At 24.1% G+C, this 25,961-nt stretch overlaps 2 protein-coding genes and 1 long non-coding RNA gene across 3 annotated transcripts; 2 read left to right on the forward strand and 1 right to left on the reverse strand.

Moving 5' to 3' along the window:
* The first annotated feature begins 611 nt into the window (after nt 1-611).
* LOC122717046 (facilitated trehalose transporter Tret1-like) lies at nt 612-14,168 on the forward strand. The gene is made up of 6 exons (XM_043940731.1): nt 612-650; nt 732-845; nt 9,758-9,978; nt 10,634-11,047; nt 11,747-12,312; nt 13,023-14,168. Exons 2-6 carry the CDS (start codon nt 814-816, stop codon nt 13,344-13,346), a joined length of 1,557 nt encoding a protein of 518 aa, XP_043796666.1. The 5' UTR covers nt 612-650; nt 732-813; the 3' UTR covers nt 13,347-14,168.
* Nucleotides 12,194-14,266, reverse strand: LOC122717048. The gene is made up of 3 exons (XR_006347137.1): nt 14,162-14,266; nt 13,123-13,311; nt 12,194-12,304 (listed from the first exon to the last, which is right to left on the reverse strand). It is a non-coding gene; the product is annotated as an uncharacterized LOC122717048 (long non-coding RNA).
* Nucleotides 14,267-15,880: 1,614 nt separating this feature from the next.
* LOC122717047 (protein maelstrom 2-like) lies at nt 15,881-23,237 on the forward strand. The gene is made up of 11 exons (XM_043940732.1): nt 15,881-16,020; nt 20,248-20,491; nt 20,843-21,044; nt 21,120-21,503; nt 21,576-21,739; nt 21,825-22,076; nt 22,207-22,338; nt 22,417-22,459; nt 22,539-22,607; nt 22,879-22,938; nt 23,035-23,237. The coding sequence occupies exons 2-11, from the start codon at nt 20,369-20,371 to the stop codon at nt 23,046-23,048; spliced, it is 1,443 nt and encodes a 480-aa protein (XP_043796667.1). The 5' UTR covers nt 15,881-16,020; nt 20,248-20,368; the 3' UTR covers nt 23,049-23,237.
* Nucleotides 23,238-25,961: the final 2,724 nt, after the last annotated feature.

Here is a 25,961-nt window from a genome sequence, read left to right on the forward strand (position 1 = left end):
GGAATTAATAAAATGAAGTACAAGATAGGATAGTTAAATTTGGTGTTTTCATATTATTTATATTTCTATATTATTCGACATAATCGATATTTTTGAACAGTTTTCTAATTGGAATTGATTGGAGAAGAGGAAAGTATCACGAATGATGTTTACAACTACGGTTTTTTCAATACAAAAATTATGGATGAAAATCGGGGTGAATGATCTGTGAACCACTCATTATATTTTGAAGTCATCAAATGCATAAGTAGTGGCTAAATTTTTGATTAATTTGAATTCTTCGTGGTAAATTAATGGATTTTGGAAGTAAAAAAAACTGGATTCGTGAAGGTGAACTAGATAAGAGAAAGTAAAGAGAATTGATACTGCTTTATACACCTGTGACTGTGATGAAAATAAAGTGAAAGGTTTAATGGATAAAAACATTTGGAAAAGAAAATATATGAAAAAAAAATTTGAAGAAAAGATTACGGAAAAATGTGAAAGATTTAAAGAAAAAAGAAAAATATAATTATTTAATACTTTTATTAAAAAAACTAGTCACTTGTGAGATCATTTTTACATTTAATTTCAATATCATCTTTTTTTTTTATTTTAAGAAGAAGAATATTAATTAACTTTTTGTGAAAACGTTAAAAACATATTCAGCGGTATTATTATTCCAGTTTTCTGAGTTTTTTTTTTTGAAGGCGTATAAAAAATTTTATACGAAAATATATAAATATTTGTAGAAAACGTGTCAAACAAGGAATGCAAAAATAATTTCCATAGCAAATCGAAAATTGCGTGTAATCAATAACATATCGATCAAAAATGACAGAGTCAAAAAACAACGATAACACCAGGTATGTAATTATTTAAAATTTTTTATTTCTTTATATAATATAAAAAAAATATAAAATAATTATTATATAAAAAAAATCATTACAAACGAATAATTATTTTATTTGTTTATTTTTTTTTCTTTTTTTTTCCTAATAATTACTAATCTAATAATTTTTTATTAGATTAATAATTAAAGAATTAGTAATTATTAATTTTTATTAAATTATTGATATTTGATTTAACTATTATTATTAATTGCAATATTTAAATAAAAAAAATAAATGGATAAGTATACAGTTATTTTATTTAATATATAATTGGGTACAATATAGTATATAATAGTTTTTTAAATGCGTTCATTATTAAAAAAAAATATAGAGAAAATTTTCCATGTTAAAATAATAAAAACGAATAATTACAATATTCTAATTTTAAATATATAGTAAAACAAATTTTTTTGTTATATTATTAAACAAAATTCTTATTAAATATTATTACTTAAATACTATTAAATATTAGTACTGAATATTTTTAAAATATTTTATAATTTTCTTTTTTATGATATTTTAAAATTATCAAAATTTTACAGTGATAAAAATTTTAATTTACAATTAATTTTTCATTATTTAATTTTTTATTTAATTTAATTTTTTCGAATTATAATCTTACTATTAAAATCTTAGGTCTATAAATATAAAATCTATTAAAATCTAGGTAACTTTTACAAGATAACTTTACAGGGATTAAAAATATTTCTAACATGAATGACACAAATCTTGAAATTTTTTATCTTTATTTTATTATAGTTTTATATATTCATTTTTTAAAAGAAAAATTTGTCTCGAAAGGATTAAGTAATGAATTTTTCATTGTTGGAAGAATTCCAAAGAATTAGCAAAATTGTGTAAATAAAGTTTTTAGTTTTTAGTTGCTAAATAATGCCTGATAATATCATTCTTATCTTAAACTATTGTAATTATTCATCTTTTTACTGCAAATGGTGTAATAATGCTATTCGAAATGAAAATAATAGATAAAATATTAAATTCAACATAAAATTTTTTTTAATTGTAAATTGTAAAATGTATGACAAATGATTTATTAATTCTTTTTTGATTGAGATTATAACTTCATTTCTTATTTTTTTCTTCTTTGGATTGATTGCTTTAGCGAAACGAATTATAATAATTAGAATGATAAAATTTTCATCGTAGAAAAAAGTCTATCCTTTTCTACTTTATATTTTTTGTTTCTCAGACCACCAACAATAGTTTGTTGCATGTTATGTAATGCGATATTGTTTCATATTTATAGCCACAGTGATTTTTTATTCTTACTATTAATTATCTGGAAATTATTCCGTATTGATAAAAGTAAAATTAAATTGTTGAATAAGAATGAAACATTGATATAAATATTTTAATATTCAATATTTTAAAAATTGAAATATTGAAAATTTCGTCATATATTTAAATATTCATTTTATTTAATAATTCTAGAAATTTAAATAAATATTCAAGATCTTGGAATTGCAAATAATTAATAATTTCAGAAATTCAAAATATATATGTATGAAAATTTAAAAAATTCAGATTCCCAGAAGCAAAAAATATTTAGAAATTTTTAATTTTTACGTTTAAACGAATCTAATTTTCGAAAATAAATTTGAATGATTCATAAAGATGAAATTTGGAGAATAATTCGAATTATTAATAACAAATCACACTTTCACAAAAATACGCAGAGATCGATGTATAATAATGCGATATCGATTTCTTTCAGTGAATGTCATGCTGTTGAGCTTTGCGCAATTCTTTTCATGTCATCATGTGACATATTAGCTTATGGTTGTAGCAAATTCAATAACGATGTTTCTTACAGTTCTTTTGTTATTCATTCCTCTGCCCAATTATATTTAATCAAGGTACTCGATGAATAGTCAATGGACATGTATCGAGGAACGTTCAATTAACAAATTTGTTTCAATTTATTTTTTACACCTAAGTAAAATTTTTACAAAGAAATAGTTATATCTATTTTAATTGATTCTAATCATTATAATCTTTCATACATCATTTGATTTGAACAAGATAGTGAAGTTGAAATTTAAAACTTAAATAAAATCTCTTTTATTATAAAAGAAAATTGTTATTATTTATTTTTTATATATAATAATATATAATATCTACAAATTTTCTTAGAAGCACACTTACTTCTTTTATTTATAGAATATTATTATTATTTAATTATAATATATTATTTAATAATATTCAATAGTATTTCATAGAAAAAAATATTTGAAAGTTACATAATTGATCAAATTGTTAATCAATTGTGAATAATATGAAATCTTGATCTGGAAGTTTAATGTGAAGGGAGGAAAATTATATCAGATTATTCAAGAATTGTAATAATTAAGTAATAATTAATTATATTACATATAAGAAGTTTTTTGTATCCTTTGTTAAGTTTATTTTTGTCATATGAGTGACTAACAAATTTCAAATTTTTTTATTCGCAATGCTCGTTATACGTTTCACGTCAACTGAGAAAACCAATTATTTAATATTTCAATTTAAATATTCAATTAACAAAGAAGCAGAAAAAATTTTCTCAAAAGATCATCATATTTCTTTTATTATACTGTCAACAACATAACATGATTATATTATTGTTACCTCGATAGAACACAATTCATTTATTTTAAATTTAATTTATTCATAATTTATTCAATGATTTCTTTGCAAATTCAAATTCAAAAAAATTTACAAATTAAAACTAGATTTTCCTGGATTTCGTGCGTTTCAAAAGTTTTGAATTCGAATTTAAAAATCAAGTTTTGGCCTTTTTTTTTTTTTTTTTTTTTTACACTTTTAACTCTGAGAACAAGATATTTTTACAGGCCGAGAAAAAAATCCAGACTTGAAAGGATAAATTTAGCATGAAAAAAACATGTCATAAAAAAACAAGGAATTCGTAGAATTCAAAAGTGCATCGAATTAAATTTCAAATCGATTATTTCAGCAATAAATTATTGCGTGAAATATCGTTTCATAAAAAACGAAACAAAAATATGCAATTTCTGCTAGTTCGTCCTTGGTCGCGTAATTATGTGATTATTTCCTTAACGTTATTAAGGATAAGACATATGGATAAGAATGAAATTATAAATTCTAGACACGAGTTAATCAACATGGTTAAAAATAACAGTCCTACTTTGGGTAGATGTGAATAGCCAAAGAGAAAGAAAAAAAACTTTCTCAAATTTTCAATATTCGATCGTGTAACAATTTGAAGAAATCTTGAGGCACGTGAACAAAAAATCAACAACAAGATTTTGCGTAATTACTGTATAGATTGAATAGAATATCTTTCTATGAAGGATTATTATAAGCTTGTCAATAAATAAATAAATCTGTCATAAATTGCTATAGTTGACTCATAAATATGAATGATAAGAGACAACGATCATTCGTTTCAACAATATTTATTTTCTTTCCAACAATTATCTATAAAAGAAAGTTAAAATTATATATTTTTAATTATATTTTATTTTTAAAAGAAAAAATTTTTAAAATTCTAATTCAAATATTTCTTTTTTTTCCTTTTTATTTTTTAAGAGATTAGTTTGAGTAGAGTGTATGAATTATTTTCACGTATCATTTTCTTTCTTTCCAGTTTCTTTATATTTATAACAAATTTTGTATTTGGATGCAAATAATTTTTATTTTTATTAAATTTTTCATTTTTTTATTTTTTTTCATAATTATTTTTTTAATTCTCTTCATCAATTTATTCAAAATCATGAATCTTTCATGGAATTCGGACCATTAAAGATTTTTCTTGATGATGACGCATTTATAATTGAAACTAGCCACCATGAAGGTTGTTACAACATGATGTCATTTAAATAAAAATTATACCGATTATAGTTTCAAAAGATCAAAACAGATAATCGAAAATTATGTTTTAATAAAATCATAAATTTAAAACTATTCTTAGTAATGGTCGACTATTTGTCGATGATTATTAATGATAATTGATCATTTAAAAATCGGGAAAAAGAAAAGAAAGTCACGGAAATCACATAATTTTTAATATTTTTCGAAGATAATTATTAATCCCTTAATACTTTCTATAGATTAGATACTTTCTAATAGATAAAAAAAGAATTGAAAAAATATAAAAATATTGGAAAGATTAAAGAAGATAGAAGGAAAATATACAAAACACATTTTTAATTTCATTTTTTTTTTTTTTTTTTTCTTATAAAATACTTTCATCTGTACAAATAAACAACTTTTAAAAATGAAATTGCAACACGGATATAATGGATGAAGAAAATAAACAAACGGATAATGCTTCTTTTATTGTTATCTTTTATTCTCGGTATTAAAATATTCTTCAATCGGTATCTTTATTATGATTTATCGTATTATTATATTTGCCTGGTATTTATTCAAGTATTATTATCTTTATGGAACATTGCATTTCCTTCTTCGTGAAAAAAAAAGGAACGTATCGCCATATTGTTATATTATGATTAATATTAGAATGTAAGAAATATAAAATATAAAATGATATTAATTACTTGATTAATTACTACACGAATTACTTTAAAAAACTTTTTTTGATCGAAATTTATTTTTGCTAAATTAATCGGTAATCAAATTTTTCCATCTTGACAAATCAATATCGTGGATGATTTGCAAGATGGAAATGTGATTTGAAACTTGATTTGTTGAATTGTTTAAGTAAGGTAAGAAACAAACTAATCGTTATATATAAGATATATTTATTATTTCTCATCGTCTGAGATGAATGATATGATTGAAGTAACTAAAAGTAACGTAGGAGAAGATAAAAATTCGCACATCGATGAGCAATGAATTTTTTTCTAACTTTATGCTTACATAAAGACTAAAATAGACATAAAAAAAACAAAGAAAAAAAATAAAGAAATGATTAACTTGTTTCTTAATTTTTGTCGGTAATACGTGTTTTAAATTTTATTCGATGAATTGTGATTCAACTTGATCGATAAAATCGTTCGATTTATCACGCTATATTGAAAAAAATTTTCGAAAGTGATAAGAATGCGAAGAAAGAGAGTGAAAGTTAGTGGAGTAAAAAAAAAAATAAAAACTTTAAATTTCACGACATTTTATAAAGTATATGGATCACAATTGCTAATCCTAAAAGTGACTCAAATGCGGCGAATTTCCACCAAAAATATGTGACGTCGTATTACACTCACTCTCATTGCACGTTAGGCAGTCACGTGATAAAAGTTCCATCAAAATCAAACATCACATCATCTCCTCTCTGCCTTATTTCCTTTAGAAAAGATTAAGTGACGTAGCATTATCCTCACTGATACGTTAGGCAGAGGCATGTCATGAGATACATTGATGCATAATTACGTGACATGCTTTTGTCTAATTTCTAAAAAAGATTACATAACCTCATTATCATTGGTACGTAGGATACGTTACTTGTTTGAGCAAGTGTCTGATCACGTACGTGTATTTGCTTAATTTCAATAGAAAAGAATACATTATCATCATTATTATTGATACATTAGACAGAGACGTGTCATACGATACATTACTTGATTTGGAGGGATATCTGATCACGTGACGTCATATTATTACTGTCATTGATATATTAGGCAGAGGCACGTCATGTGACACGTTGATTTTGACGTATTGCTTAATTTCCATTAAAAAAGAATATGTGACGTCAAATTATCCTCACTGTCATTGATACGTTACACGAAGGCGCGTCGTACGACACGGTGCTTGGTTTGGACGGGTGTCTGATCACATGACGTCACATTATCCTCATTGTCATTGATACATTAGGCAGAGGCATGTCATATGACACGTTGCTTGGTTTTGGCGGATGTCTGATCACGTGACTTGTATCTAGCAATGGCAGTGGGGATAATGTCACGTATTATCCTCCTGTGGAAATTCGTCGCAATTGAGCCACTTTTAGTGGTAGAAAGGATGGTATACTATGCTCGTCCGGCAACTATGCACTGGAACGTGTTAGATCGCTTCCAGTTTTGCATGGCTGAATCCATCGCTCGATTCCACGCATTCTCGTAATTTTCCTGTTACGAGAATGTTGAATAATCGATATGTAATCAGGAAAAAGTTTGTTTCTTTAGAAAAATATGTGAAGATGTATTTGAACGTGTCAAAATATATCGATCGATCTTAATTGATGAAATTCAGAAATTTAAATTAAACTTGTCGCATATATATACACGGTATACAAGCGCCATCGATCGCGTATATACATTGGCAAGGGCAACGGACTCAGCAGTCGAGAATAGACAATTGGAGAGAGAGGACGATGATAGCACTTATGCTAATTGTATTGATATTATATTATTAAATTTTATTTATTCTCGAAAATTATAATAATTATTATATTGCGATTATTATAGCGTGATAAATTTTTAAACATATTTTTTTTTCTTTTTACTTATTTTTATATATTTTCGTGTAATAAATAAATCACGATCGATCTTTGAAAAATCAATGTTAAACAAATACAAAAACAATTTAATTTTTGAATTGAATAAAATTAAATATTAGATTTTAAATTCATATTTTGTTTTAACTTCCGTTTTAATTTAAATTAAATTGCTTATAACTTAATGAAGAATGTATCAAATGAAATGTTTCGTATTGTTTGTTTAATATCAATCTATCTATCGATGATCATTCACAAATATTCTATCGATATTTTTTACAGAGTGCTAAAGCATATATATATATATATATATATATATGTATTTAAAGAGTCTATTCTAGGAACGAAAACAAACGCAAAAGTTTGTATACAAAAATATTATTTATCAAGTTACAAACAATCGAAGTTTGCATTAAATAAAGCAACATGAAAATAGAGATGACGATGCGACAGAGAACGCTTCTTTAACTCAGACCTTTCAAAGATGTTGCGCAAATATATTAACACTCTGTATACATTAATTAACAAATTATTAAACAATGATAATAAATATAAATATATTAAAATAGATGTAGCGAAAGACAATTATTTTTGAAATCGAAGATAATGCTATCTTCGAACTTTGTTCTTCTCGCTTATTTGCAATTCATCATTTCGATAAATTTTTCGATTTTATCTAAATAACACAATCTTTTTTTGGAAAACTTTTTTCGTATGGAAAACTTTTTTCCCCATAAAATTGATGAATGGACCAAATGGAGATGTAAAACGACATGTAAGTTACATATGCCAGATCGTTTCATTTGATCGGATTGCAAATCGAATTCTAAAGCCAATTTCCCTTTAAAATTACGCAAAACTGGGAAAACGTGCAACAAATCTTATGTAACTCTGAACCTTTCACGCTGAAGAAAATCTATGTCAATGACGCCAAGTCTAAGTCAACATGTAAAAGAAATTGTTAGAATTGAAAGAAAGCAAAGGAAATCCTTCTTCTCGCAATTCTTTTCCTTTAAAAAATTGTAATACCTTTTCCGCGTCCGAGAGATGAATAAAAACGATTGCGATGTGGTGTGATTTGAATAAGGAAAAAAATGTCTAAATTTAAAAAAAAAATTTGAAGATACAACTCGATGAAAGAGAAAATAAAGGTTTTATTCATTATTTGTCAATAAAACAAAGAGATATAATCATCTTGCGAATTTTAATCGCATAGAGATTCGCTTCGATTTGCAACCTTGATAATCTAATTTAAATATAATATAGTTAAATATAAGCGCATAGAGAACGGATTAGAATTGGATGGAAGGCACGTTTTAAATTACAGTACGATAAAGCATAATTGAATAATTATCAACTTGAGTGCTATTAACTCAATTCTAAATTAAAAAAAATTTTAGAATTTTACTCGGGGCTATCTCGATCAAATGAATAAGATACAGAAAATAGATTAGATTTGTTTAGTCTTTCAGTTACGTTATACGAATTATATTATATTTTGGTCAATCGATAAATTCGATCGAGATCTCGAAATTTAAGTGAAATTTTTAATCAATTGACCTAAGAGCCAATGTAAATAAATAATGATATTACTTCGAATTAACACATTCAATCTGACAGATCTAAAAATCGATGATTTTTTTCATACGTTTTGATATTTTTTTAAAGTCTTTATAGGATATGCGAACGGATGTAATATAAAGAGTTTGCGAAAATATAAAGAAACATCGATAAAAATGAGTTTATCGACGATCACAATGCACTCTGCCAATATCTCTAATTTTTCTTTTCCTCGATGTATTTTCAAGGCTCTTCTTGTTCACGAGCAAATAGAGAGAAAAAGATCCATTGATATTAACGTTAGAATTTTTCCCAATTGTATTATCTGGTTCAGCATATCGGCACAGATATTGGAAAATTCTTTTGCATCGTTTACTCTTTGAAAGAAAACATATGATGCGATCGTACGCGTCATCCGCTGGATAGAAAATCTTCGTGATGGATACGTTCACGTCATCCGCCGATAGAATAAAAAATTATGTATTATACGTTCGTGTCATTCGCATTGAATGTGTTGAGAATTGCATAAAGATCTGATATTTCTGTAGAATATGCTAGTGAAAATGATACGAGTAAAAAATTACAATTTTAAAAGAAACGATAATTTTAACGATTCGAATTGTAAAAAAAATGTCAAATTATAACTTCACTTACAAGATTCTCTCAGGAAAAAGTGCAAGCAGCAATAATTTCTTACCAAATATTTCATAATTTTGAATTATTATTTTTTTTTTTTTTTCAGAAAATACAATTCTTAAAAAATCAGATATTCTTCGATCAACGATTTCGACAGAAAGTTGAATTAATTAATTTGATCTCTCTGAATCACATAAGATAAATTCGACGTTTATTTTTGTAACGTCCATTATTTTGGTTCACGTTCCAGGAACGATGAAAAGATGTCACAAGCTGATTTAAATGGCACCTCTGAGAATTATCAAATATCGAAACTTCGCCAAGCATTTCCACAATTTTGCGCAGTCAGCGCGAAAAATCTGTTGATGATCACATTTGGATCCACTTTGGGATTTTCCACCATTCTTATCCCCGAGTTGCAGAAGGACAATGCCGAGATTCCAGTTTCCATAGAGGAATTGACGTGGATCAGTGAGCATCTCGTTTACCTTGCTTCTTACGAAACAAAACAAAATTGTCGAACGTGAATACTATCTTGTTTCCCCGAACAATATTTCATTCAAACAATAGAATTCGTATTCAAATTGTAAACAATTTTTTTTTTTAACAGAACCATCTATATATTACATATATTATATAATTTTTATTCCATGTGTGATAAAGACAAAATAATTTAAGAGTCGTCGATATTATTCTGTTTTGCGATTATTATACTTAAATCATGTATAGGCAATAAAATTATAAATGAGGATGTAGCAAATAATAAAGCTAACTTGATTCTTTTCAGAAGAATTTTCCTTTTAGTAATAATTGCAATTTTTATAATAGTACGGTAGTAAAAATACAAATGAGGATAAGAGCTAACAACTTAAGGCGAATTTTCTAAATTTCTTATAATAAATTTAAAAAAAAAAAATAGATTTAATTTTTAAAATAAAATGTGCAATTCTAGTGAAATTCTATATTCTAATAAACCTTGTATCAAAAAAATTGTAAAAATCAATTTTAATCATTGCAAAAATTATCTCGAAGCATTTCTACAAATTTCCTATAAATAAAAAAAAAAAGTTCAACTTAAAAGGAGCCTAAATCGTTTAAACAATACATTTTCTTTTTACCAATATAGGTAGTCTGAACTTGTTCTTGGTCCCAATTGGTTGCTTTGCCAGCGGGCCAGTATCGCAATTCATAGGACGAAAAAGGAGTATGATGCTTACCACACTCCCATTCGTGGCAGCCTGGGTTATTTATTATTACGCCACAACAGCTGCAATGTTATTCGTAGCATTGGCCATGACGGGCCTAACAGGAGGCCTTCTTGAGGCTCCTGTGATGACCTACGTGGCGGAAGTGACGCAGCCCCACTTACGTGGCATGTTATCCGCCACCTCCACCATGTCCATTATTTTAGGCATTTTCACTCAGATGTTAGGTGGCAAGTTGGGTAACTGGAGAACTGTGACACTTGTCAATTTGATCTATCCGCTTATATGCTTCCTTGCTCTCTGTGCCGTGCCTGAAAGTCCTTATTGGCTTGCTGGTAAATTTTCTTATTTAATGTTCTTTCACCACATATCATACTATTATATTATTATACTACTATATTACTATTATATTATTATATTACTATGTTCGTGCAATTTTAAAGTAAATGATAACTTGTTAATAATGTATGCATACAATTTGACGAATAAGTGTATTAAATTTACAAATGATGTTAAATAATGATTCATTGTGTGCGTTGTAATTGTTTTTTTTTATCTTTGGTACAAATAAGCGTAAAGATAATCAACGAAAATAAATTTTTTTTATCTTTCATTATGCATTCATGAAAATATTATTAACATATAATTATATTGATATTTTTGAAAATGAATAAAAATAAATAGATCGTGTTTAAACTCGTTTTAATCGAAAAATCTTTCTATGTATAAATATTTTTTTAAACGTATCAAATATTTTTTTATAACGTATCAAAAATGAAATTTATTATGCGATAACTAAAGATCATTTTAAATAATTTGATTTATTATATATCTAGGATGTGGACCAGGATAAAGATAGAAGTAAATAACAATCATAAATCTTCTACTTAAAGTTTTCAAAATTTTCTCAATTCTAATCTATTGTCACTCTTAATATAATTTTCAAATATTTACATTAAAAAAAGAAGTCTATACTCAAAATTCAAATATCGGATAAATTGCAATTGAGATATTAAAAAAAAACATCTTTTTAGCAAAAGGGAGACAGAAAGAGGCAGAACAAGCTCTCTGCTGGCTTCGAGGTTGGGTCAGTCCAGCTCAAGTAAAATCAGAGTTCCAAATTATTTGCGAGGACGTGAACAAACCTGCAGCATCTCAGGAAAAAATATGGAAATCCTACAGCAAGAAAACTTTCTACACGCCCTTCCTTTTGGTGACCAGTGCCTTCTTCATAGGCAATTTCGGCGGCACCAACACTCTTCAAACTTACGCTGTGATGATTTTCATGAAGCTGCACACGCCAATCGAAAAATATACGGCTGCTGTATTCCTTGGTCTAGCTGAATTAATAGGCACGATGATTTGCGTGTTTGTTATTCATTTTGCTGGTAAACGATTATTGTCTTTTCTGTCCGTCGGTGGAACCGGACTTTGTTTCTGTTTAGCGGCAATTTATGGATATTTGGACGATAGTCGCATCATTAATTCTGAAAATCTCACATGGTTTCCCACTACACTGTTGATCGGTGCTGCTTTCTTATCTCATGGAGGGATCAGGTTACTCCCTTGGGTTCTGGCAGGAGAGGTTTTTCCTGTGAACGTGAGTTTGTTAAATTCAAATCTAAATTCAATTGTTATCTCAATAACCAAAATTGTAGACACTATTAAATTTCTAATTTTAGTAATTTTTTAATAATCAAATCCAAGCTTAAAATAATTAAATGAAAAATAAAAACGATTTAGCTCTATTTAAAAGTCTTAATTTTCTGTTAAAGAGAAAATAAAGTTTTAGTTTTATGCTAAATAAAATGATATCTGGATATTGATATAAGGATTAAATTTAGTTAAAAAGCAAAAATATATAATTAAATTGCGAATATTTATATAAAATCAAATTTTGAATATTTCATATTTTAAATATTTTATGTCTTTTTTCATATCATATATACTCTCTAAAAAAAATTTATAAAAGTATAAATAAACGTGCACAAAAATAAGATAGCAAAATATCGAAATTATGCCTCATACAAAATCAACGTTTTTTCACGAAAGTTCCTAATTTTCCTTTTCCTTGTTGCATTTTCGACAATTCTATTATTTATGAGGAAAGAGAGAGAAAAAGAAATGGCCAACTGATTATATGATTATAAATTGCAATGTATAAATTTTTTGCAATATATCCAGACTGAATTTCAATTATTAATCAAAAATATTCAATTTAATTTCGTTGAAGTAACGATCTTGATACAAAAATCGCAATTGAAACAATGGCGTTGTATTTTTTGAAGCTAATTTTTTATTTTATTCCAGGTACGAAGTAGTGCGACAGGAATTTCCGGTTCTATAGGTTATATTTTCAACTCTATCTCAAATAAAATATTCCTCTATATGGTCAATGGAATGTCCTTACCTGGGACGTTTTTCTTTTACGCTTTGATCAATTTCGTTGGTGGTATTCTACTCTACTTCATATTGCCAGAAACAGAAGGAAGATCTCTGAAAGAGATCGAAGAGCATTATGCCGGTATCCAAAGTTTGAAGACTAGACCCAAAAAGGAAAAATTGGCATTCAAGGAAAAATGGGCTGCTGCAAACCCAGCTGTAATATATGATGATATTGAAAGCAAACTTTAAATTTTAAAAGAAGAATAGAGATTGTAGAATCTCTATCTTTAAATGAATTCAAAAGTTTTATTCCCACCACCGATAGATATGTGTAACTATCGATATATGTTTCTATCGGAAGTTCCTTGTTTAGTATAAATAAATTTAGTTTTAATTTCTATGAACTCTATGAGATCTATAAAAATAGCTTGTAAGAGAAGAGCTTGAAGATATGTTAAATACGCATTTTATCCGTATAAAAGACAGTGAATTGTGAAATGTTCGTAAATATTTTTGATATTGCGATATAAATCATTTGACAAGAATGTGTTCACATAATTAACTTTAAACGGACACATAATAAAATACAATTTATTTTAAGAATATTTTCAAATAAGACTTATCATTTATTATGAGATAAATATTTTTATAGAAAAGAAAATATGAAGCAAAAGATTAAACAACAATGATCTTTTATTCGCTCAATAAATTAAAAAATTTAATTGTCAAAATTCGAGAAAAGAATCTTAACCTCGTGATTTTTGCTCATATTGGATTTTTTCAATCGAAAATTTTTTTTTCGCAGATATTTATTAATGTTTGGTTTAAAAAACCAATCAACCACATCCAGAAAATTTTTGTGCTGCAAGATGTTGACGATATTGACAATTTTCTTTGGGATTTTTGGCACTTTTAGATTTCGCGTTTTTAGTCTATGTATATCCTTGTTTTTTAATATTCTCGAAGTACCATTTATGTTTTGATATTTTCTCAAGCTGAAGTGGGATATTTTTAAGAAAATATAATTTAAAAATTTGTCATTAAATAATGCAAATGAATTTTACGTTGAGATTTGTTTGAGTTTCGCTTCCTTGATTTGTTGTTCGGCTTCCAATCGTTTCACTACGTGTTTCTCGCAGCTTACTTCGGGCTCTAATACAATTTTTTCTTTTATATAATTATCACTTGAATTACAAGGATTTTGAGACATATTTAAATCGTCAATTTTGCAACAGAAACAACATTCATTATAATATATCTTGAAATTTGTATAAATAAATTAATGTAAAATACAAACTGAATTATATTTCATAACAAACAAAATTTCGGTTGCTATGCCGTCAATTTCTCAAGAGTATTTAAAACAATAATTTAAAATAAATCGAAACAATCAATCGACAAAAAAATAAAGAAATCAGAGTTGTCAGAGAATTTTTCATGGTACGCGTAACATCATCGAGGTTATCCGTACTGTATAGTATCACGAAATGGCAATAGATGGCGGCATCGGTATTGCATCATGTCAAATAATGCAATCCCTACCAATCTCAATGATTCCCTCTCTCTACGTATTCTCATTTCGTACTGGAATTAGTAGAGGATTAAAGAAAATATAACTATATAATATATAAATTTAATAATTAATTCTCAATTTTGTTTCTTCATTGTACTCAATATAGAATTAAACACTATGTGTATAATATTTTTTCATTTACCGTATAAAAAAGTACTTGCCAAAAAAAAAGAACTTGATATATTTGAGAAATAACCAAAATATATCATAAAAAAAAATTCCAGCGTAAAAAGAGTGAAAAAATTATAATAGTGAATTTAAAGTGAATTTAAAAGTGAATTCCGAATAAACTTTAAATTAACATTGTATTTGTGAATATATTTTATTACATTTGTTGATAAGATAGTAAATAATATATAAAATATAAAATCACTATAAAAAATATTTCTAATATTTTCTATGATTTATTAAAAAAACAGAAATTATATTTATCTCGATCAAAAACATCATAAATGACATTATAATATTTACTTTATCTATGCTATTGTTGATTATTCATCAATCGAACAATATTATTATCAGTTTAATTGATATATTATATGGTATAAATGCGTCGAAGTTAGGCATGTGTTCAATTTTGTATTTATGCACGAATATGGTATTTAAAGTACATGTTTTATTATTAATGTTTTAAATGTATACATCTTATTTGCAAATATTCTAAGCACATACGTTTATTCAAAGTTTGACAATTTCGCGCGTTTTATTCGCAAAAATGTCGGTATCTACATTTCATTGTTATGATGGACGGAAAAAAACTATAATATTATCGATAAATAATATTATCTACTAAAGATAAATTAAATTTTTGTTTGGTATTAAAATAATAGAGATGATTTAATTATTTTTTTTTCTTTTTAGTAACAAATCGTGAACAGAATTATATCTATAGGAATATTTCATTTTTATTCGTTCATTATTATTTCGTTTTTATTCTGTTAAAAATTAATTGATTTATTAATTTGTTTTTAAAATTTTTCTATATTGTTGATGAATTTGATTAAAATCAAGAAATGATACTTTTTGTATAAATAAATTCTTTTCAAATTGATTTGTTAATATCATTTGTTAATATCGTATCAGTATTACAATATTATTATTATATACATATCTATATAAAAAGGAAAGATACAATTTATGCTAAATAAAAATAAGATTTTACTTTCTTCATTAACATGATCTATGGAATATAGTGAATGAACTATAGTTCTATGTGTACAAGATTTCATTTTTGTATAACCAAAGTAATCGAATGCCAGATAAAATCACGAGATCCAGAATACACAAGTTAACAGTCACCTCTAAGGACAACAGATGGTAATTATCGATAACGGTGAAATTCAATCAAAGGTAAACTTATTATTTACGAATTATTAATCAATCTTTACAAAGAAATTCTCTTTTTTTTCATTCTAATTCGTGTCGATAAAAAGTGTCTTAAAAAATGAAAAAAAGAAAAAAATAAACATAAGGATAATTGCAAATTCGTATATATTTATGATTCAAAATTTAAACGAAAATTTGATAGTAATTTATATAGATTGAAAAAATGCATTAAATTGCAGGAATTACATTAAAAGATTGCATCAATTTACAAATTATAAAATTATGAGGAAATGAAGCACAGTTCTATGATGACATTAATAATTAATTGAACAATTACAAGCAAATGCTACACAGTTTTTATCTATGAATAATAATTTGTAAATTTAAAAATTACACTATTATACCACTGTTCAGAAAAACCAAAATCAGGATATTCATTAGGAAGATAATTATAAAACTGCATGAACCATTTGGAAAAAACATAATAAATGCGCGGTCATACTACGCTATACCACTTTTTTATATCCTTTTTTTTATATTCAGCGATACTGGACGATTTAACAGAGTCAATAACCATAAACAATTACAAATTCGACTATTAGATGATATCGCTAACGATTTTCTAGTGAATATGTTTATTTCGAAAATGGAAATTAATATGAGAAAATCATGGGATTATCTTATCGAATACGAAGATATTGAATATTAAAGATTTATTTTTGCATAACAAGTTAAAAAATTACACGTCATCTCATATCATAAGCAATTCCATTAACATCGACTCCAACTTTAAAACAATTGCTTTTACATAAAGACATCGCATAAACAAATATAGGTCATAAATGTTTTGTAAAAATATCAACATCGCCATCATTTCCATATATGTCAATGTCGTGGAAAATATTTATTCAAACTTGAATTTCATTACCAATAATCTTTACAATAAAATTGTGGTTTTCGATAAAGAACATAACAATCGTTGAATCAATTGAAAACGATTTCGAATAAACTGATTTCCGTCAAATCGCAATTTTCCAATTATAACTGAGATCTGATATTTCTCATAATTCCTTATATCATTAGACCAATCCTGGATAAGAAATTGTTTGAAGATATCAATAAATAAACTCACAGATATATAATTCTATATAAACGTGAACATATTGATTGATTTTGTATTGTTTTCATTAGCCATTCTCTTTGCAATGGACTAAAAATATCTGTATAAAAATTAAATTATTATGTACGAAAACGCACCATTGAAGGTTATCAACCTTGCGCCAATAGAATTATGTAAAATTTTTTTTCACTATTTGAGAAACTAATATGCTCAATTTTAATATCGTAAAATTTTTGGTCAATTCTATAATATTTTTCACTAAACAAGAAATTATATATATTGAAAACACGATGAAATATAGACAAAACAGAGATTGCAGCATGCTAACATATTAAATTAATTTATCTATCCAGTTGACTTGATGTCAAAAATTAAATTCGAAAAGTAAATCTCGAGAAGATTTTCTCATCAAGCAAAGAATAATGGTCTATAGAAAACAATCGTTAAATCATTTAAATATATTTTATCGAATAGAAGAAAAATTGTTCACGAATAATTAATAGTTCAATTTGCGATCAAAATTGAAACAAATTGAAACAATATTAAACTGCCGTCTACTGATTTCTTTATCATTCAATTTCAATGATCTTTTAAAATGTTATTCCCGCTCATTTTTTAATTGGCATTTTTTTAACGAACGTGTTTCTAGATTAATTTCAATAATATTGCAACGAGTTATTAAGCAACACATTCAAAAGATTAAATAGAATTGTATCAAATTATAATGTAATCGGATTATAATCGATTAGTAAGCTATACTTTAGATCCATGAGTGCCTTTACTCAAGAAATTTATGTAAAATTGCTATGAGCATTCTCTGAAGAATCTATATAGAAAATACACACACCACCATTTGTATGAAGATTAATCAAACGTGATTTTTGTCTCTGTAGAAAATATAGAAAAGAAAAAATAGAAGACCGTGATGCGTGACAAAATATTGGGATATTATTGGGGAATTATTATCATTGAGAAGTTAAAAATATATTTATTTATTTATTATTATTAAAAAAATGAATCAAAAACTAAAAAATTTACTATAATATTTACATATAAAGAATAATTTAACTTTTACGTTAAATTTAATTTATTCATATATTTTTTTTAACGTATCCATAAGTATACTTCGAGATATTTATAGAAATTATAAAGATTCAAAATTTTCATGTAATTTAATAAAATTTTAATTTATTAAATTTTTTATTTTACTATAATTATTGTACAAAATAATTACAGGAATTTGCAACGTTGGATAAATAAATATAAAAACTTTCCTAATTTATTTATTAATTTATTACTTTAGTATTATAGTATCATAATTTTTCCTAATAACTTTCGTTATTATTGATTTATTAATTGATATTACATAATGATATGATATTACATAAAAATTGTCATCTTTCAGATGAAAAAATTTTCTCTGTTAAAAGTTTCTTTAGTATATAAAAAAAATTTTGTAATGTAAATATATATTTATATATTTTTTTGAAAAATAAATTTTTTAAATATTGATCTATGAAATAAACAACAAGGATATTAAAACTCATTCTGTAAATTATGATTATACCATAATATTATTAATAATCTTCAAAAATCTTGTGAAATTATTTATTTACTATTTCCAAATTTTTTTTTGATTTTAAGAATTGATTTAATTTTAAAATTTGCTCAAATTATTAAATATATATATAAAATCAATTTATTCCTTTTAATTCTATGGAGATTTAATACCTTTGTTAAGTAATTTCATCCTAATAATTTCATGATATATTTTTTATGACTTATAGTCTCAATCATTACAATCATTTACAAAGTTAAATTGAACAATTGCAAATTTTGCTGGACAAAACTCACATTTATTAATTCTTCTTATTTTTCTTTTGCAATCTTCTTTTACAACCAATTTACATGTATGAATTTTAATTTTTATATATCTATAACAAATAATTGTAGTAAATAGAAAAATGTTAATTAATCAATTCTTTTCAATAAAATAATTTAATAATTTAATAAAATATATAATATTATATATATTATGTATTATATTATATTATAAATGTATTATATTATATTATATTATATTATATAATAAACATAGATATAAATAATAGAATCCATATACTAAATAGCATTTTTTGTTGGAATTGTTGCTTTCTTTTTGTATTTCCAGTTTAGTCCAGTTTAGTATTTGCAGAATTAACAAATTTTCTCCAATTATAATTTTCTTATTTATTTCTTTATAAACTTGTTAATAATTAAAGTTTGTATTTGTTAAGTTATTATATAATTAATTTATACTATTCAATATCCTATACTATCTAAAATATCATGACACATAAAATCATAACATTATTTAAAACATTATTTATTTTTAATAAAGAAAATATTTTTAGAAAATTATTCTTTAATATATTAATTAAAAAATAAAAAAAGTTATCATTAGAATAGAAAAAAAATACAAAAAAATATATATTGAAAAATATAAATTATTTAGTGAAATTCAAAGCAACATTATTCATAAAAATCATTTGTGATCAATTTTTTTTTCAAAAGAATGTTTTTTGTAAAAATATACTTCATATAAAAAATCGTATGTGAATCAATATTTTATATATAATATATTATATATAATTATATAATAAAATTCATAAAAAATTATAAAAAATTATCTTCGTTTTAATCTAATTAATTAAATTAAAAGTATACCTAAAAAAAATATGTATTTTTTTCTTTTATTGATTATTTTATTTTTTTAGACCATTCATAATGCAAAAATGAAAAATTAATTAACAAAGAAATGCGGACTTAATTATAAATTTCTTATAAGTTTTATACATTTTCAAATAAGACGTTACATTATATGTCTATGAGCAAGAGAATACATTCTATTTCCTTTCTATAGCATACTTAATTATGTTTCAATTTTTTTAATTTTACATAATATTATATATTAAAATCATTCCTATATTTTATTTTTTTAATTTATACTTGAAAATTATGCAAAACTGTTTATAATACACATACACATGTAAAAGTCTAACCTTGTTATTTGTATATTTCAAAGTTAAAAATTAAACGATAATAATAATTTAAAATTCGAATTCGAAAATACTAGTTCTTTTGAATTGAAGGTGGCACTACTAACAAATGTCAACTGATTATGGATACTATAAAATTCGATTGTAAGTTCAAACAAACGAACAGTCTTGTCGAGTCACATGGTCAACACCTGTCTGCAACAATTTATACAATATGTCAAAAAACGCATTTTATTTCTTTATGCTCGATTGGCAAAGACGACAACAACGACGTGGTGAAATTTTTAATAGTTTAAAAGATGTTGCAGCGGATCCAAGATGCAGTGAAGATTGGAAGGTAAGAATTTATATAATTTTTTTATAATATAATTTTAGATAATTTTTAAAAATTGAATTCGATTACTTATTTAAAATAATGAATTATTCCAAAAGATCACATACATTTCATTATTAAAATATTTCGTTTTAAATATTATGTCAACATATCAATATTTTCATTTCACAAGGAAATATTCATTTTGAATGTAAACATACAATAAGGTCATTTTAACTGTAATAAGATAACAAAATGAGATTTTTGTTTTATTAAATATAAATTTAAAGTAACATTAAAAAATATATGTCAAATTTATAATTTTTAATGACAATTTAATTAAATTATAATTGTTTTTTATAATCTTGTATGTAGAATATTTCACCACAAGAAAAAGGAATTTATATTGCCAAAGCAAAAGATAACAAAATTAAAGCTCAAGGAAGTATGAGTAAGAAGACTACAATTGGAGAAGATTTGACTGAAGTAGAATTAATTGCAAAAAGAGAACAAGAGTTCCAACAAAAAATGCTACAATACATAGATTCTGTTGTATCTATGGGTTTAGTACATAACAGTATGTATCTCATATTAAATTTCTTAAATTTTTTTTTTAAAATATTGATTAATTATTTAATAACATTTGTTACAGATTTACAAAAATTAAAATTTATATTTATACATGTAAACTGGTTCTACAAAAGGGAAATAGGAATTAATAAATGTGAGTTTTGTCCAGCAGAATTTGCAGTTGCTCAATTTAGTCTTGAAAATGGTGTTGAGAAAATATATCATGAAGTGCTGAAAGTGAAAATACCATTAGGATGGAAAAGAGATGCAATTGAAACTAGTCAACAAACGCACCAAATCCCTATAGAATTAGAAGATGGACAAAGTGACTTTTCATATATGTTTAATGAGTTGACCAAATTTTTAGAATCAAACAAGACTGGAAATAAATTTCCTCCATTATTCACTGCAAAAGACTTGACTCCTGTTGTGGAATCGCTGCTAATAAAAATGATTGATGCTAGCAGTAGGAATAAAAATCAATATTATACTATTAAATGATATAAAAAATAATATTTCTAATACAATTATATTTCAGATGGATCGCTTGATGATTTTATAATTTATTCGATAGAAGCTCTATTTGGAGCATTGCGAAATGCTGCTGTGCAAAAGGTTGACGATCGTAGTATTCCTCTTATTGTTGCAGAAAATGAATTTTCGAAAGATTTTTTATGCAATACACGTGGCTTCGAGTGTGATGTAAGAATAAAAAATATTTTTATAAATTACATTCATTTATCTATTTCTGTTTAGTAATAATAATTTTTTTTATGCTTGTTTATAGTTTCATAAAATTATTGATATATCTCAATACTGTAGCAAATCTATAGTAAAAAGATGGGGTTTCACAATATGTGATTATTGTTGTGAATATTTAAATATACAATTGATTGAAGGTGTGCATCGTCCAAAAGAAACCCCATTTCTACAATCTAGTGATCAAGAAAAAAAAAGTGGAAAAGAAGCTTCTGGTATTGATAAACGTATGAAGCATATGAGCATTAGTGACAAGTTGAAAGTTCTTGAAATGAATGGAGTAAGCTATAAATAATAAATTGTTAATTTTAATTATTTACACAAAATTATCTAACAAATATTCATGTTTTATATAAATAAATTAAATATTTTAGTTAAATAAGTTAAATATTTTTTAATTACAATTTTAGGTATCTGGAGATCACAGGAGTATTGTATCTGAACGAAGTTACGGTATTGAACAACGACGACGTAATGAGTGTAAACCATTGGACATAATTGATCATGGTAAAGCTAGTACATCTACTTTGGATAATTCAGCAGTAAGTATTAATATTATTATAATATTAATATGTATAATTATTTGAATTAATCAAAATAATATAAAAATAAACTTTTAGCTAAATATTCCAACACGTCCATTGCGTACACCAAAAACGATGCGTAAGTATTACGTATATTTATATAAAATAATTCAATAAATTATATAATTATTATAAATAAATATTTTATAATATTTCAGCTCAAGCTCTTCTTGGATCACAAGAAAGTACAAGCGACGCATTAAATCCTAATGATTTCCCGCCAATTAGTGAGTCATTTATTTCTAAAAATTAATTTTTAAATATATTCCAAAGTATTAAAAAAAAATAATTAAATAAAAAAATAATTTTAGCTGAATTTTATTGACATTTTAAGTAAATATTGTTTAATATTTTTTATTTTAAAAATTTCATGATATTATTTATACAATAATTAGATTTTCAATTTTTTTTTCTTTTATTATATTTTTAATTGTGAAGTAAAGAATGTATAGAGTGATTAGATTTTTAATCTTTTTTTCATTTTATTTTTTATTATAGGAGGAAGAGGCATAAACTATAAAAGAAAAACTACAGACATAAAATCACCTTTGGGAAAAGGTAATTTTGTAAAAATTCATCAATTATTTTTATTATATTTGAATATATTTAAGTTTTAAAAATATAAATCAAATAATTATCTATTTTTTTATACAGGACGTGGAAAATGACAAACATTGACAATTTTGATATACTTGGATTTTTTTAATAAAATGGACTTTTATGCAGACTTTAGGATGTTCTTATGGATAAGACTTACATAATTTATGTATAACAATTTTAATAAGAAACTACAATATTTTTTTTTATTAGACTGGCAAGAAAAAGAAAAGTATAATATAATAGAAAAGTACATTATATGTACATATAAATAAAATAAGTTTGTATAAATAATAAAATTTATTTTATTATCTGCCTACAAACTTGAATTTTAATTATTTTTTGATAATCCTCAATTAGATAATTTTTGATATTAAAAAATTTAAAACACTTAATGTGCAAATCATTAATCATCATATTTTTTTATCATTAGTTATTTTATCTAAAATACAAGTGAAATTTAATAAATCTATCTATAATTGATATATTCATTTAATTTTATGATATATTAATCTCACTCTTGAAAAATTAAAAAATAAGAAATAATTACTTCTTTTTATTTTTTGATAAATCATTTTCAGTACAAAATATGTAATATATGAGCAGTTGATCATCATAGGTGCATTTAAAGAAGAATTCATTATATTGTAAGTTAAAAATCATCATAATTTTGCTTCTGATTTGAATTCTTTTGTCTTTTTTTTGTGTATATTGTTATGTTTTGATAGTTCAAAAATTTGAAACTTAAACTGTAATTTTTCGATGAATAACGAATAAAAGTCAATGCTGATAAAAAATATATAAAAAAAAAATTGTTTAAATTATAATATATATATTTTAAATTATAGATTTTATTTACGAGTTAAAAGTTTTTATAATATACTGGTAATATATATAAAAAATTTTACATATAATTCATAGTTTAGTTTAATATGTGACGCTGATTCGTACATTCCTTGCACATAACGCTGATTCGTATGTTTTAAATTAATAATAACGTATCGTAAAATTAAATATTTGATATTTAATTTACATATATATACATATATGTATATATATTCTTACGAATAAGAATATATTATAAATATATTTATTTTAATAATTAATTTTACTTCTATTTTTTTTAAATTTAAAATTTTTGATATTAATTAAATTTTTAATGATGTTTTACATTAAGAAATAAAGAAATAAATATTTAAGAGAAAGATTTAATTTATATATTATATTAATCTCATATATGTGCGTTAATTATATGAGGTCGCTAATATAAAAAATACGAGCATATGTTTGATAAAATATAATTATATTCAAAATATAAAAATATACACAATATAATTACATGCATATAGAAAACATTCAAGAGAAGAAAAAGTATTATATTATTCTAATATTCGATATATGTATGTATATTATATTTTCTTATAAATATTAATAAAATAATCATATATTAAAAATAAAAAATTAAACATTAAAAAAATACAAAAACGACAAAAATTCATGAAAATTCAGCAATCATTAAGCATATAAAAAATTTACTAGATTTTTATAATAATGTACAATGGAACCAATTTCAAATTCTAATATTTATTATATGATAAATAATAGATACTGATTATTACAGTTTATAATACAATTAATAATTAGGTTCAAAACTATTATTATATTATAATAATATTAGCTATATTATTATATAGCTATTATATTATTAGTTATAATATTTCTCTGATTATTTAAATAAAAATTATTTAAAAAATAAAATAGCACGAATTATAATTTGAACATATTTATAATTTGAATGTGCTAATAATGAAGTCACAGATATAGTAGTGACATCTATAAGAGGACGGAATTAATAATGGATCGATTTATTCAATTAAATTCGTATTAAAATATCTTCCTAATTAATCTTGCTAAAAGAAAATATTTATGAAACTTAAATGTGTACATAATATAGAATGATCCATTTAAACAAATACATTTTTCCATTTCTGGTATGAAAAATATTTTATGCAAATATAAGGAATATATTACGTAATTTGAATGATATTAGAGATCAATATATTACACAGAATATTTTTTAAGATCATCTTTTTTTTAAATTTTTAAAATTATTGACGTTTTTTTTACAAATAAATAAATACTTTTTCTTTTGTAAAAAAAATAAAAAATAAAACAAAAGAAGATAAAATACAATATCTATTTTATATAAAAATAAAGAGGTTAGAATTAATATTTATGAGAAATAAGTTTCGAAACAAAACACATCATCTATATATATATACATATATACATACAATACATACATTAAAGCACAGCAGCAAATTGAATGATACATTTGAAATTAAAGACCGCTATATGTATATCACGAAACTAACGTCATCAGACAATCTTCTGTAACACAAACGATACATTCGACTTAGCAACACGTCAGTAGGTACTTTGAAGATGCGCCAGGTATGTCCGGTTCGACAAGACTGAACCTGCACCGACTTGTTTCGGAGCAGAATTCTGAATCATTCAACCAGACGCATTGGAAACAGATTTAATACTCTTATATTTTTTCCGCGAAAAACAAACTGCGAAATTTCAAAATGCCAATAAACAATAATATTTATTATTAATTTATCGTATAAATCAGAATATTAATAATTTTCAATTTTTAAAATATAAATTTTATAAATAGAATTTTTCAATAGAATTCTCATATATTTAAATTATGATATTATAATAAATAATATTATCTTTCATAATGTAAATAAAATTAAATAAATAACAAATATAAATAAATTATAATGTATAAATATAATACAAAATAAAATAAAATTAAATTATATTAAATTATTATATATTAATATTATTTTTATACAAATATTTATAGTTATAATTATTGTTATAATTGTGTTATTAATACTAATTATAATTTGTAGATATTGCATTGTAGAATTCTACAATATTTTTATATAATAATTAGATATTTATAAAAT

Source organism: Apis laboriosa, unplaced genomic scaffold, assembly GCF_014066325.1.
Source record: "Apis laboriosa isolate Shangri-la unplaced genomic scaffold, ASM1406632v1 scaffold4_cov146, whole genome shotgun sequence".
Classification (NCBI taxonomy): Eukaryota; Metazoa; Arthropoda; class Insecta; order Hymenoptera; family Apidae; genus Apis; species Apis laboriosa.

Bases quoted from the DNA above. Each gene is read 5' to 3' on its own strand.
- LOC122717046 (XM_043940731.1), top strand. From the start codon at position 814: ATGACAGAGTCAAAAAACAACGATAACACCAG. The intron at 846-9,757 runs GTATGTAATTAT...TTCACGTTCCAG, and splicing joins AAAAACAACGATAACACCAG to GAACGATGAAAAGATGTCAC. The intron at 9,979-10,633 runs GTGAGCATCTCG...TTACCAATATAG, and splicing joins AGAGGAATTGACGTGGATCA to GTAGTCTGAACTTGTTCTTG.
- LOC122717047 (XM_043940732.1), top strand. From the start codon at position 20,369: ATGTCAAAAAACGCATTTTATTTCTTTATGCTCGATTGGCAAAGACGA. The intron at 22,339-22,416 runs GTAAGTATTAAT...ATAAACTTTTAG, and splicing joins CTACTTTGGATAATTCAGCA to CTAAATATTCCAACACGTCC. The intron at 22,460-22,538 runs GTAAGTATTACG...ATAATATTTCAG, and splicing joins GCGTACACCAAAAACGATGC to CTCAAGCTCTTCTTGGATCA.